The 13808-nt window shown below is 50.1% G+C and overlaps 1 protein-coding gene across 3 annotated transcripts in view; it reads right to left on the reverse strand.

Annotated features, from left to right (window-relative positions):
• Positions 1–3685: 3685 nt before the first annotated feature.
• Positions 3686–13808, reverse strand: part of CLUH (clustered mitochondria homolog) — a 34517-nt gene continuing 24394 nt past the window's right edge. For 2 of the 3 annotated variants that reach the window (XM_017822693.1, XM_017822694.1), the window contains exons 16-26: positions 12941–13185; positions 12367–12451; positions 11633–11786; positions 11154–11293; positions 10968–11048; positions 10284–10409; positions 9653–9774; positions 8196–8289; positions 7273–7407; positions 6057–6130; positions 5179–5504 (exon numbers count right to left, since the gene is read on the reverse strand). In XM_017822693.1, coding sequence (XP_017678182.1) covers positions 5336–5504; positions 6057–6130; positions 7273–7407; positions 8196–8289; positions 9653–9774; positions 10284–10409; positions 10968–11048; positions 11154–11293; positions 11633–11786; positions 12367–12451; positions 12941–13185 — 1425 coding nt within the window. In that variant the 3' untranslated portion in view covers positions 5179–5335. Of the gene's footprint in view, positions 5505–6056; positions 6131–7272; positions 7408–8195; positions 8290–9652; positions 9775–10283; positions 10410–10967; positions 11049–11153; positions 11294–11632; positions 11787–12366; positions 12452–12940; positions 13186–13808 lie in introns of all 3 variants that reach the window. The other variant, XM_017822692.1, reaches the window with a different exon arrangement.

Here is a 13808-nt window from a genome sequence, read left to right on the forward strand (position 1 = left end):
GGGAAGGGGTGGAGGAACCAGGGTTCTGATGTGGGGGTTTTCAGAGCCAGTTTAAGATCCAGGCTAATCTCTTAAATCCAGTGGTTTCTGTCATTCTTGGTGTGTGTTGCTGCAGTTAAGCATGCACGAATAAAGTCTGTTTTGTTTGTTAGCTGCTTGGACTGGAAACATTTGCTGCTTTTTGTCCTATTAGAGAATTCCAGATACACAAGTAGTGCATCTTAAATCCCTCCATACATCTGCAACTGTAAATTAATAACATCTGTTTAATTCCTGGTAGGACCTAGAAACTTTATTTAAGTCTAAAGTAAACCACCCTCATGTACATAACTCAAACCTGAATGAGAAATTAAAGGTACCTGTGCTGTGGAAGTTGTCTACTGCATTTTTTCCCTGTAGCAAGCAAGCATTTACCAGGACAACCAGCCCCAGTGTCACTGTTGCTGTGCAGAGTGAGCCTTCTCCTGGGGCTGCAGGGAATGATCTCAGGGATGGTCCCCACTGGACCAGAGCTGAAGCCCTGGTTGGAAGGGAGAGCCACAGGCATGGGGTGAGGGTTCCCGGCTCGCTCTGGGACGCCGCTGTTCAGCTGTCCCCACTGCTTCTGTCGGCTCGTGCTGTGCCTTTGCTGTGATCAAACTACAACAATGAGCTTACTGGGTCAATTATGAACTAAATGTGTTGGAGGGCTCAAGAGGTTCACTGCTTGTCTGGCACTTCTGACTAAAGTGAGCAACACTTCCCAGGACCCACCTCTGGCCTGTGTTACCAGGGAGCCGCTGCAGACCCCTGGGCTTAACCCAGCCTGGGCCCTGCCACATGGGCTGAAAAGTGCAACATTTATTGTGGTTTAGACGGAATCTGGAAGTTGATGGTTTATAGCATCTTGCACTTTAGAAGGTGAAACAAACCCGTCCTGTTTTTGTGTGTGGTGTGACCAATGTGTGCCCGGGGCACTGAGGAAAGGAAAACAACCCCCAGTTGGTAGGGAGTGGGGGCTATGGGCATGGGGCCCCTGCCTGCCCTCTGCCTCCTCCTGTCCATGTGAACTGCCTGAGAAATCACTTAAGAAGCTCCTGACTCACCTGAGAGCTGTTTAAAAGGAAATATACTTTGTTTTTGTAGACAGTGGTGGCTTGGTAATCCTTTAATGATTTGAATATTGCAAATGCTGAGTTGAGTGAAGGAAAAGCGCCCTTGGAGTGAGCTGTTGTGTCCAGCTGTACATAATGTCCGTGTATTAAATCAATACCGAGAGTCCTGTAGCAAGAGCACGTGCATAGAGGGGTGGGATGGCCGGGGGGGAGCGGGGAGATCGCGTTGGATTTGCAAGTCACAACTGGATTAATTGGCCTTTTTATCTTTCCACTGTGTCATGTAAGTAGCTGCTTTCCTGTCCTGCCTGTCCCTCAGGCTTCCCCAAGTTCATTCTGAAGAGAAGTTAGCAAAATCCTCACAATGTAGAGTTGATTCCAACATGGAGAAGGCAAACGTCAGATGTTTGTTCGAGCACTGTTAGAGGTTGCAATTGGAGAGAACAGTTCCTAGCTGTAGGAGTTAACTGAAGCTATTGACACAATTAAAACAAAATTGGTAAAGGAATGTATATAATACTGCTCTGTGTTTTACAGTAAGATTTGTTGCTCTCAGACTGTGTAAAACAAAATTTATTCATGTTTTCTGCATATTAAAAAAATCTTATTGTACCAATTGGTAAACTATTAAATGCATATAAAACTAGATGTGGTTTTGTTTCCTTGGATGCAAGAATTAAAACTACTTTGAGAAAAGCTATTGGTGTTTCACCCTCAGATTTTGCTCCACACCTGCTTTGCCTTTGCTCTAATTTTAATTTAACTTGAGGAGCTCACCTGAGGACAAGGGAAGCGGTTTTGAGGTGGTTGGTGGCAGTCGGAGTGGTGAGAGGTTTTGTTGTTTGATGTGGTGCAGTGAGGTGCCATGGGAGGTGCTCTGTGTGGGCTAAGCTGGTCTCACAGGTGGTCAGGAGAGCCTTGTGGGACCACGGCTTGCCTGTGCCACGGGGGACCCCCCTTGGGGCTGTCCCAGCACTGCCCTTCTGTGGTTGGGTTGGGTTTGGTTGGGTTTCTCCCTTACCTTGACCCTCTGTTTACTGCAGACCCAACAGGAGCTGCCTCTGACTGCTCTGCACTCGCTGTTGGAGCTGTTGAGGCTGGTGGTCGTGCACTGCCGCGAATCCTCGGAGTGATCACTCGGCTTTCCTGAGGCAGCACAGGTCCGGCACAGGGGAGGTGGGTACCTGGAAAGCCAAGGCACTGGATAGTTCTGGAAACATTTGTTCTGCTATTGGGGTCTTGCAGACGGTGTGTGCTTTGGTTTGATTTTTTTCGCTGTGATTTGGCCTTAATTGTCTCAAGTGCTGCTTAGAGATGGGTCAGTGACCTGAACTGGAATGGGCACATCTTCTTTGATGGAAGAGCACAGATGTGCCCTTGGGCTTGATGTGGGGAGAAAATGAAAGGGCACTCCCACCAGTTGAGGTCTGTGGAAGCAGCTTGTATGGTGGTACTTGTCAGTGGGAACAGGCCCAAGATGGACAGTTGGAGGAGAGCCACTTGCATTTGGGAAAAACAACTGAATTGGGGCTCTGCCAGAGCCAGCCTGTGCATGAGCCATCCCCACTGGGGTGACAGGGGGCACAGGCAGGCTTTGGGAAGAGGGGTAAAAGGAAGGCCTTGTGTGTCTGCAAGCACAGGGAGCCCAAGGGAGGTTCAGGTGTGAGTTACCAAGAGCAATCTGGGCAGTTGAAGAATTTCCCCCTTCAGCTCGGTGAGTTGTTGCTCTTGCAGTGTGACAGCAGCTCTGTGGGCATGTGAGGTTGTTTTCACCTGCTGTTTCCAGTCCTGATACAACTCTGATGGGCATTAAAACGTTCTTCAGCTGACAGGGTTGAATATGAAATGACATATGTAGAGGTTTGGGGCATTGGTGGGTGTGATGTGGTTGGGTGCACAGGCTTCTCCCCAGATTGTGACCAGTGAAGGCCTGGGCTGGACCTGAGTGAGGTGAGCTACACGTGCCTGTACCAACTAGGAGCAAGCTTAGCAGGTGAGTTGTTCTAGGGCTGAACATCTGCCCACCTCTGGTCCAGCTGTAGCCCAGGCTCATTTGAGCCAGATTTTACATTTGTTTAAGAACTTGTGAACAGAGTAATGAGAACACCCAGACCCCCAAAGAGGTAAAGAGAGGTACAGACATGTTGGTAAATGCAGTTATTTACCAGCCTGCACCACTCTTGGAGCTCTTGGCCCTGGAGCCTCAGCAGCCAGGACTTGTGTCCTCTGGCTTCATTTTGTATGGCCACAACATCCCCAGAGCCCCCGTGTCCCTGTTCCCCCTTCTCCCCTGGAGCAGGAGGGAGAAGTGACTTCTCTCTGTGAACACAGATAGATTCTGACAGCAGAGGGTGGGTCCTGCCCCTCGGGGCTGGGGGTGCTGGGGCTGTGACTTGGGTACTGATTTACAGGTTTTAAAGCCTCCAGCTCACCTGGACCTGTTCTCTCCCCCAGCTTCTGCTCAAAGGAAACAGGAGTGGTGGCTCCAGTGCTGGTGCTAATACCTTGCACCAGATTGTAAAGAAACAATAAAGTACCTACTATAGTTTAAAAAGCTTTTAATGGACTGAAAGACACTAGTAAAAGAAAAATCTTATAGGAAAGATGCACTGTAGTCATTTATTGATTGCTTTCCAGGAAATTCAGAATTTTTCTAATAGGAGCAAGTTCATTTGCAGTGAAGACTGTTGCCTCCAACACCTCAGAGGCTGCTCCCTTCTTCCCCCCCGCCCCGAGTTACAAATACCTGTAAGGTCGGACAGGAAACCGAGGGTACAGAGCACAGGGACAGCACTTGGCTCCCAAGGTCAGTAAAAGCAGCAGCGCGGGTTAGCACGGGGCACGATCCATGACAGACAACGCCAGGGAGGGACAGGCTGGGCACCGGCAGCGCCGGGCCCGCCCTTGTTCTGCAGCTTCAGCTGCTTGGAAAACAGGACATTCAACTCTGTCGGCACCCAGGGCCTGCAGCGGCCACAGTCGTCTCGCTTGGGGACAGTGACAACCCCACGGGATATGTGTGAGGGGAGGGGAGAGGAGGGTTTCCTTAGTGGCACCTTGCCATTAAGTACCATCCATTGCCAGCAATGGAAGCTCCTGGTGCCAGTCCCAAAACCAGTGTGCAAAAAACTCCAGAGAAGGAGGTGTTTGCCAGAGGTTTCAGTGCTGGGGGAACTTCAGGTTTTATTTAAATCCCCTCCCTAAAGCCTGGTACTTTCTGGTGGTTATTCATCAGGTTCAGGGCCCTCATCTCTGTCACAGCTGCTGTTGCAAATGAGACCAAGTCTCTTTATTTCTGACTTTTCCTCCCCTCTCCCCCCACCCCGTAACAGAGCCACAATTCCCTCCTCACTCCCCTCAGCTCAGCCCTCATTTGCTGCATTCCCACCTCTCCGAGGCACTGGGGTTTCCACTGCAATGGAATTTTGTGCGCTTTTTTAAACATCAAGCCCTCACTCTTTGAATAAAGTATCCCAAGGTACTCAGCGGCAAGCAGAGCAGAGGTGGAACGGTGAATATCATATATATATATATATCTATATATATCTATGTATATATCTATCTGTATCTTTACCTTGAAAATTAGAATGTGAATGTTACAAAATCCCACTGAATTGCTAAACTGCCAACCAAATGTAGAAAAAAATGGTTAAAGGAATCCCATGGCTATATCCTGATGTAGAAAATGCTGTACATTCCCCACTTCCACATGTCACAAGCTTCAGTCATCTGAGTGACACAAATATGGCTGTTCTTAGCACAAACTGGGATAGTGACTGGTGGGGGGGTGGGGAATCAATCTTTTGGCTTGGAATCACGTTTTACAAGAACGCGGAGCAATAATGGGGCTGGTTCTGTACTGGTTTAGCAAAGCAGTGTCCTTAGTCAACATAAAAATGACCTGAGAAATGTTACATCCCTCCAGACAGTTCATTTGGAATCCATATGTACAAAGTAGAAATAACTGCTGCACACACACGACACGGACACACACACGGCAGGACGGCCCCGCACGCGCCAGGACGGGTCTGTGCTGCCTCCGGCCACTTCCCTCGCGTGGCACACACAAGCTCGGGCAGACAGATTACATTGCTCAGATTAGTTCTTTGCATTGTGTATTAATTGTACCAGTGCAATAACATTGTCAAAAAGGAGGAGCTGCTCCAGGGGCAGCTGAAGCCCCAGGCCAGATTCAGAAAAGGGTGGTTTAAACTTTTTTTTTTTTTAAAGCGAGGTACATGTTAAGCAGAGCTCTGTGTTAAGGGGATGGCAACAGAAGGCATGCTCGGCTCAGCCTCCTTTTCCTCCACAGCTTTATCCTCTGCTTCCAGCTGTTCCCCACTTTTCATGCTTTCCTGGAGCTGCTGGCGTCGCTGCACCTCGGCTTTAAGGTTCTCCAAGTCTTTTTGGCTGAAGGGGAAAGCAGGAAGGGGAGCAGACATTAGACTGGCCTTGGAAATGGTGAAGCACAGGAACAAGGTCATGTTCAACGAGGAGGAAATGCTCCTTGCACCTGCCCTCCCCCACAGCTCAGGCACACCTGAGCACGGTCAGGACTCAGTTTGGTGATTGGGTTTGATCCAAGAGGCACAAGGATGTACCCCATCAGTGGGGCTGGGGCAGAGCAGGGGGTTCATGGCCAGGCAGCCTCCTGCTGCTGCATTTTTACCATCAGTGATTATTTACAGCCTTAGAACAACACAGTCTCAGCTCAGGTCATCTGTTTCCACCACCACCCCAATCAAATTTTTAACTAGAAGTCTATGAGACAATTTATAATAATTAAACAAAAATAATCTAAGAGTCCTGCTATTTATAGTGTTTTGATGATGCTAATCAGGGCCTGCATTGTGATCTTGGCTAGAATAAATCCTGTGAAGCTGGTTTCTGCTCTCTCATGAACAAAGACAATACAAAAAAAGACTTGATTTCTAACAGCACAACCCAGAAGAATCGCTGTACCTTAGTGGAATGAAGAGAATTCCATTGATAATGTTGAGCTGCTCCAGGACACTGGCCATACTGGGAGCTGTGAACTACACCACAAGAGAAAAGAAGTTTTAGGAGTCAGAATCCAGAAAGGACTCTGAGCAAGTCCAGACAGCATTTACCAACAGCTGAGAAGAACCTCAGGCTCATATGACACCCGAATAGCTGCAAAGTGGCATCATTTGTATTATCTACCTCTTTACATCAGTAAGCTGAATAGCAGGATCTAGAGCTCCCCACCAGTCCCTGCAGGAGCCTCCCGCTGAACCCTGCATGACTTCAGTTAAATACAGTGCCACTTCCAAAGTGTGCTGGGTTTTCTACCCTCCCTCACGTACTGTAACAAGGGTAAAACCATTAGTGCTGTTTTTATGGGTTTGAGCCTCTTTGCTGGCCCCCATTCCCTGGACTTGACTCTACTCAATTCAAGGTCCCTTCACTGCCATGAACCCCTGAAGTCTGTTCAGTTCTCCACAGGGAGAAGAAAACCTACCCCCAGAGCACTGTCCCACTCTGCCCTTCAGGCGGGAGGGAGGCTCTGTAGCTGGAACCTTCTTTCCCAACCTGCTGGAGTACAGCCTGGCAGGGAGAGCGCCCATTGCACAGGTCAGCACGTATTCCAGGGCTGGGGTGCTCTGCCAGCTGCACAGGCAGGTAGGAGCAGCTGGATTTCGCCCAAGAGGGCCAGTCACTCCTGCTCCACGTAAGGCAAGGCAGCCCCCACAGCCCCTCCACCCCCATGCTCCCTGCCCAGCCTCCCCAGCCACAACATCCCTGGAAGGAGAACAAAGCACCCGGTGAAGGATGACAGCATTTCTTAGCATGAGGAAACTGAAGTTCTTCTGCATTGAGCAACCTGCCCCCAGGCAGTGAGTCAGCAGCGGGGCAGGGTTGTGTGGAGCTGTGCCAGGCTCTCGCCCCAGAGCTGTCCCTGCATCCCCACCACTTCCCGGGGCACCCTGTGATGGCGTCACCTGCATCCGACTGCCTGACCTCAGGAGAAAGAGCCCAAGCTCAGGAACGTGCTCTCAGAGGGGACAGATGCTCCGTCCACACCGCTGATACCGCACTGTGTCCGAGCTGCTGCCCTGGCACAGCCACTGCACCCTCCTGACGCTCCGTGTCACTCAGGAGCAGCTGGACACAAACCCCTGCTGGCACGGCCCACTGCCCCCTGCTCCCAGGTTACCTTCAGTGGCATGATGTTGGCGTTGGAGCCGTTCTTGTAGATCTCGTTCATTGTGCGCTGCAGAGCGACCGCTTGCTGCGTCAGGTATTTCAAGTACTCGGAGCTCTCTTTGGTCTTTTCATGGTGTTCACCGAGCTGACGGGAAAGGAGGGAAAAAAGAGTTCAACATCATAAATGAGAGCAGGACCCTTCCCAGGGCACATTCCTGGGCGCTGCCAGCTCAGCATCCCTACAGGAACTCAGCGGAACAGGATTTCACCTGTCTTGACATTCAGCGTTCAACCAAACAGTTCTGGGAGCCTTATTATCACCATTCCAGATTTCCATCAAGTGGGAGCACATTTGCTGGGTAAGCAGCATTCCCGGCATGGAGCTGTGCTTCCAGGAGCAGTATTCCAGCATTCCCCACACCAGGCTGTGCCTTCAGCCAGCTGAGCAGCGCTGAGTCACCACGTGCAGCCACAGACATGCTCAGACAGCCCTGGGCTGGGCGGCAGTTTCGCTGAGCAGCAGCTGGGCTGTGAGTGGGAGCAGGCTCTGCCCATGAGACAGCTCCACCACCAAACCAGTTTGGAGCTGGTATTTTAAAAGACTGGTGGTGCAAAACATGAGAAGAACAGGCCAGTTCTTTCCAAGTGCCACCAGAATGTGAGGCTGTGCCATGACAGAAATGTCTGTCCTATGATGGGTACAGCACAGACACACTTGCAGAAGCTGGGCAAAGACTCCTGGCATAGCAGCAGGCAGTTACTGCACAGGGCAGCAGTTCTGCCCCCGCCCTACAAGGATTCCTACAAACAACTCTGAGCAGATGCCAGGGAAAGGCCTCCCTGAGGCCCAGCTGGGAACTGGTTTTCAGTGGAACTGCTCAATTCTGGCCCTGCAGTGACAGGACTCAAGTGCACGGCGTGGCCACTCATCACCTGGTTCTTGTAGATGGTGTAGCCTTCCTTCTCGTGCTGCAGAGCCGACCGGAATTCCGCCTTGCTCTCATACACTCGGGCAACCAAGTGGTGGCTGAGGGAAGGAAAAGGGTTGAAAGGCACTTCCATGAAGGAGAAACATTTCTGTGCTGTAGCAAGCATGACTGTAACATCACCGTGTTTGGGCTAAAAGTCTTAACCCAAGTGTGAAAAGAGACTGAATGTAGCACCCTGGGAGATACTTCTCCCCACCCCAGCTAGGGATTCATATGCTACACTCATTTGGGTTGGATTTTCCTTGGAATGCTGAGGAGTGACCTACAGAGGTAAAGACTGAACTGGAGATCCTTCCTCCTGCACCCAGGAAAGCTGAAGGCCACAGCAGTGAACCAAAGGGAGAGGCACATCCATGGGAACACCTCAGGGCTGGATTTGTTAGCTGGAGAGGAAGGCTGCAGCCCTAAGCCCGCCCTCACCCTTCCAAAGGGGTCTTTCTGCTTCTTAGAAAGTAGATGTCTGCATTGCTTGATTATTCACAGACAAAATTTAAACCCTTCCAGCACAGCAACACACAGTAAAGCTGGGGCAGAGCTGGGACTAAGTCCCCTGGGCTCTCTCCAGGTGGGAGAGCTGACTTGGCTTGGACTGTTGGCCTTGGTACTTCTGGAATGAAAAAGAGATTGCTGGTTTTGGCAGTGTTACTCTGTGGGAGGGGATGAATCTCTTCAAGCATCCCAGTGCCACTGAGGGACCACAGGATGCTCTCTCCAGTCTGGACATCCATCAGCCACTGGAAAGCAAGGCAGGCTCTTGCAGGTGCTTTGTCAGGGTGGGTTGATTCACACACTGACAGAGAACAGATGGCTGTGATGTGGCAGTGGGAACTGGGAGTGGGGCCATGCCTGGCTGACAGTGAGCCAGTTCTGCACCCAGGAACAGGGCATCCAGCACTGCAGCAGTGGGCACTGGGAGCAGATCCTCAAGGTGCCACTGCTCCCAGCTCCCCTGGGAACACATGGAAGCCGCTCAGGATTTTTATTCAAATACAGGGCTTTGTGGCAAAGGACAAAAGCACATTAACTGCTTCTCAAAAGATCCCTCCCCAAGGGCTGGAACAATTAAACACTAGCATTTATTGTAGTGTCCCTGGCTCCTGGTGTAATTCCCTTAGCCTGGCTTTCCAACCTTCACTACTCATATATGTTTTTCTACTGGGAGTCCTCAAGAACCAGGGTCATCTTGACAGATTTTGGGGCAAGCAGTATCACAGCAGATGCCACAATTAGCCTTAAGAACAAGGGATCTCCATCTTTCGAAACTACAGACTTGGATGCTGCACCTTGGCTCTGGGATGAGACTGAATCTCCAATTTACAGGCTCAGACCCTCCCACATGTGCACTCAGTGACTGCTCACTCTGACAGCAGTGACCCAGCCCAGCACCCCACCCTGCCTCACCTTAGTGCAACCTTCAAAGACTTGGAGCCGTGATACTTGGAGCTGATGGCCAGTGCGTTCTCCAGGAAGCGGAGGGACAGGTCATATTCCATGACCCCGTGGAGCACCAGGCCAATGTTGTTCTGTGCAGAGAAGCCAAGCAGGCATTGGGAAAGGCACATTCACACTACAGTTCCTGCTCTGGGAACAGCAGGACCACCCAGGTATGTCACTGCATATGTATGTTGCTGCAGCCCCCAGCAATGTCCCTACAGCAGTAACACGTGACAGGGACCATCCATCCCCATGGGAACTCCACCCAAGCAAGCCAGGCACAAGGGAGGTAAGGAACCCCCCCGTTTATGCCAGGGCAACAAGAACATATTAAATTAAGGAATTTTCCCAAGGATTACAGGTGCTGAAACCCCCATCTGCAGTATCCCAGTGCAGAGCTCCAGCAACAGAAGCTGACCCTTCCAGCTAAAGGGCCAAATTCCATTTTTTCCTTCATCTGATGGAACCAACTGGTAACAACCCAGGGAGGAAAAGCACTGCCTGAATGTTTGCTTTGAAAAGCCATCATGTGGGCATCTTAAAGACCAAGAGGTTTCTTAGAGATTAGGAACTTGAAGACTATTAACAGATTACTTACATCCAAGAGTGCCATTTCTGGGTGATCCTCCCCAAATACCAACAGCATGAGGTAGCGTGCACGGTACAGCAGGTTCAGTGCTGTTGAGAGTTGGCTGTTTGCAAAGCAGTACAGAGCCAGGTGCATCTAGGACAAGAGAAGGGACCCAGCATTAATGTCAAGGAAACTAATGACTCCTTTCTGCTCCTTTCCTCAGCTGCACATGAATAAAAATACTTCAGCCAGTTCAAAAAGTCCAAGTCTGCTGGCTCACCCACAGCCCCACTGAGGTGTCACAAGCACTGAGGAAGCTATCTATTGAGTGTTTTATTTCAATTTTTCTTAACACCCCTTGTGGAATATTTCCAACCTGACCTGTATGTATGTGATATTCTGACTATGCTTTTGGGGGGATTCTTTCTCATTTTTTTGACATAAGCCCAGGGCCAAAGCCAGCAGAATTAATGAATCTAAATAAACATTTAGCAGACAAACACTAAACCCCAGGTTCAGCAGGACAATTACTGAGCAAACACGCTCAGCTATTCAGTCTGCAGGATGCTAAGATGATGGAAGTGGAGGATTCTGGGAAGAACACTGCAGAAGGGAGGAGAACTGCATCTGTTTTCCAGCTACAGACACAAGGCTCACAGACTGCAGCCAGCCCCCTGAGGTACTGCTGCTCCCCCAGCTCCCCATACTCACGTATTCTTGAATGGTGTTGGGGTGTTCAATGCCCAGGACCCTCTCGCTCATTAGCACCGCTTTCTGCTGATTGCTTAAGGCCTGAACAGAACAGAACCCAGAGCAGGTCACACTGTGCCATGAGCTTGAGCGAGCATAGGGAAGGAATGAGAGGACTAAGAAGACTCTCTCGGAGCCCCTGCTTACCTCTGAGTAATCTCCCATGATATAGTTGAGCCGAGCTAGCAGCCTCAGGCAGGCACAGATTTCTACATGCATAGCACCATACACATTGTTGAACAGGTTTAAGGCTTCGTTGATGAGCTCACAGCCCTCCTTTAAGAAACCTGAAAGAAGGTGTATCCACATAGATACGTATGTTAAACAACCCCTAACACTGCTGGAGACCTGCTGCCCATGAAGTGAGACCAGCAGTGGGATACACAGCCATAGGTCACTGCCTGTGCAAGGACCAGAACCTGGGGGAAGGAGATCACTGCCCTGACCTATCCTTGCTCACTGCTGGGGGCTTTACAGCAAGAGCCTTCCAGATGGTCTTGGAGACCAGGATTCCCTACCAAACTGGGGTGGGCAGGGGTGTACTGGTGGCTGTGCCTCTCACATCCTGCTCCCCCCATTATCAGTGGCTGCCCTGAGAGGCAGAGACACATGGGGTCTGTGTGTACCTTGCTGAACCTTTGCTTGCCCGCTCTGGAAGAAGTGGAAAGCATCGGAGGCTTTGGGGTTTACGTGTTTCACTACGGGGAAGATGTTGAGAATATCCTCTTCTGTGAAGGTGGGCTTGTGCCTATTGTCGAAGTTGTACTCCTTCAGCAGGATCTGGAGTAATCAAAAAGAGGGGAGGGCACCGTCACCACTTCCATAGGTACTTGGCAAGAAAAGAAGGCAATTCTGCATGTGGATTCACAGGCAACACATCTGCACCATGACCTGGGGCAGAGCTCTCAAGGGTGCAGTGTGACCACCGTGTGTGCAGGGCAAAATGGCACCGCAGCACCAGTGCTGGAGCCCTGACAGGAGAGCTCCATCCCGCTGTTCCCCCACAGAGCAGTGAAAAAGCAGTGCTATGGGGAAGGAAACCCTTGTTCTCCAAGCAAGGCCCCAAAGTCCTGCTCTGCTCAGCCAAAGAGCTGCTTCTCTCTGGGGATATGTGGAACCTGTGTGTGCATGAACTGAAGCTGAGCCAGCCAGAGCAAGCTACAGCAGTTCTTCCAAGGGAGATGCCAGCAACCTTACCCTAAGAGGGAGCTGGATTAGAAATCTCCCAGGGCTGGGACCTGTATTCTACCATGAACACCAGAAAGACCTTTCGGGGCTCACACTGTGCCTGCAAGCACAGTCACTCTTCGTGTTCCTCATTACAGAACATGATGGGAAGGAGGGGGGATGTGGATCTTACCTGGACTCCAGTTTTGAGGGAGATTTCACGGAGCAGGGTGATTTTCTGTAGATTATACACTTCAGCTGCTTGGTCAGCGTTCTCACTGCAGAAAGCACATACAAGCTTCAGCTTCTGGGTGAGTTTCTGCTCAAGTACATCCCTCCACCATGGGTACCTGAGGCACAGGTCCCTCTACAGCCAGGTGCTAACTGAAACCAATGACTAACACTGCAGAGCTTGCCCATGGTCTCTAAAAGCCTACAGAGCACAGCAGTGCTTTTACTGAAATCCCCCTGTGTTCTCCTCAAAGCTCACTACAGTGTTTGGGCTGAATGCCTTCAGCTCTTTGTGAGGAGTGAGCTGTTTTCCCCAGCTGCCTTTGTGTCATAGGTTTCATCTCATTCCAAATTTCACTTACACTTGCCCCTCCTGCTCTTTGCCCAATTTCTTTCCATTAAAAACCCATAAAAGTCTCTCAAGAGTACAGATTTTATTCAAATAGAAAACAAGTCAGAAAGGGAGGTCCTGTTAAAGAACAACAAGAGCTACAGGTATTTGGTGAGTCCAGGCACAAGCCAGGGTCACTGCTTACCATTCAAGACTGAAATCAAAGTAGTTCTTTGCTTCTGAACAAATATTCTTCCATAGCTCCTGAGGGGTCATGCTGGCCCATGCAGTGTTATCAGCATTTCCAAGGTTCCTGTTTTTCCTTTTCTTATTCTTTTTCTTGGAGACCAGCTCATCAGCTGGAAGATGGGCAATGGGATTTGGGAAGGAGCTCAGAAAGCAATTGAGGAAGTGGCTGATGGCGGCGGATAAACCCGACAGCTCCACACCCTACAGTGAGACACCAGAGTCAGTCATGGGGACACCTGCCATCACAGGCACTGCTCTGACCCTGAGCCTCACACACACCCAGTCCTACCAGAAACAGGCACATCTTCCAGGAGAGGGAGAGTAAGGCAATATTTGCAAGTGGAACTAGCACAGACAGAATTACGTAGATGTAAGAGTAACTATATGCCTACACACACAAATGTGTAGTTCCATTTTGGACTGCTACCTGGGACAGAAAGAGCAGAGAGTGTAAAGAAGATTTGGCACTGGAACCAAGCCAGGGGCATTGCTGTGCTGTGTGTGGACAGGTACAAGGACAAGATATGTAGTGTTCAGCCAAGTAAAAAGGCTTCTTAGAAGGGCAAAAGCAACACTGTTTAAGAGGAAAAGGTATTACTAGGAAAACAAGCTGTGATTTCACTTTTAAAAGCCTCCAACATAATGAGTGAGGATCTGGGGAGGAAAAGCATGAATGATTACTCTCTGGGAAAGCTTCCTTCAAGTGAGAACTTGTTTTCTCTTGGACACAGGCCTGTACCTATTTCAGCGCTAATGAGCTTGTACCTCCCGTTGCCATGCAACCCCCAGGAACTGCCTAATGAGAGGAGAGCCCCAAACAGCTC

This window comes from Lepidothrix coronata, unplaced genomic scaffold, assembly GCF_001604755.1.
Source record: "Lepidothrix coronata isolate B3197 unplaced genomic scaffold, Lepidothrix_coronata-1.0 Scaffold99, whole genome shotgun sequence".
NCBI classification, from domain to species: domain Eukaryota; kingdom Metazoa; phylum Chordata; class Aves; order Passeriformes; family Pipridae; genus Lepidothrix; species Lepidothrix coronata.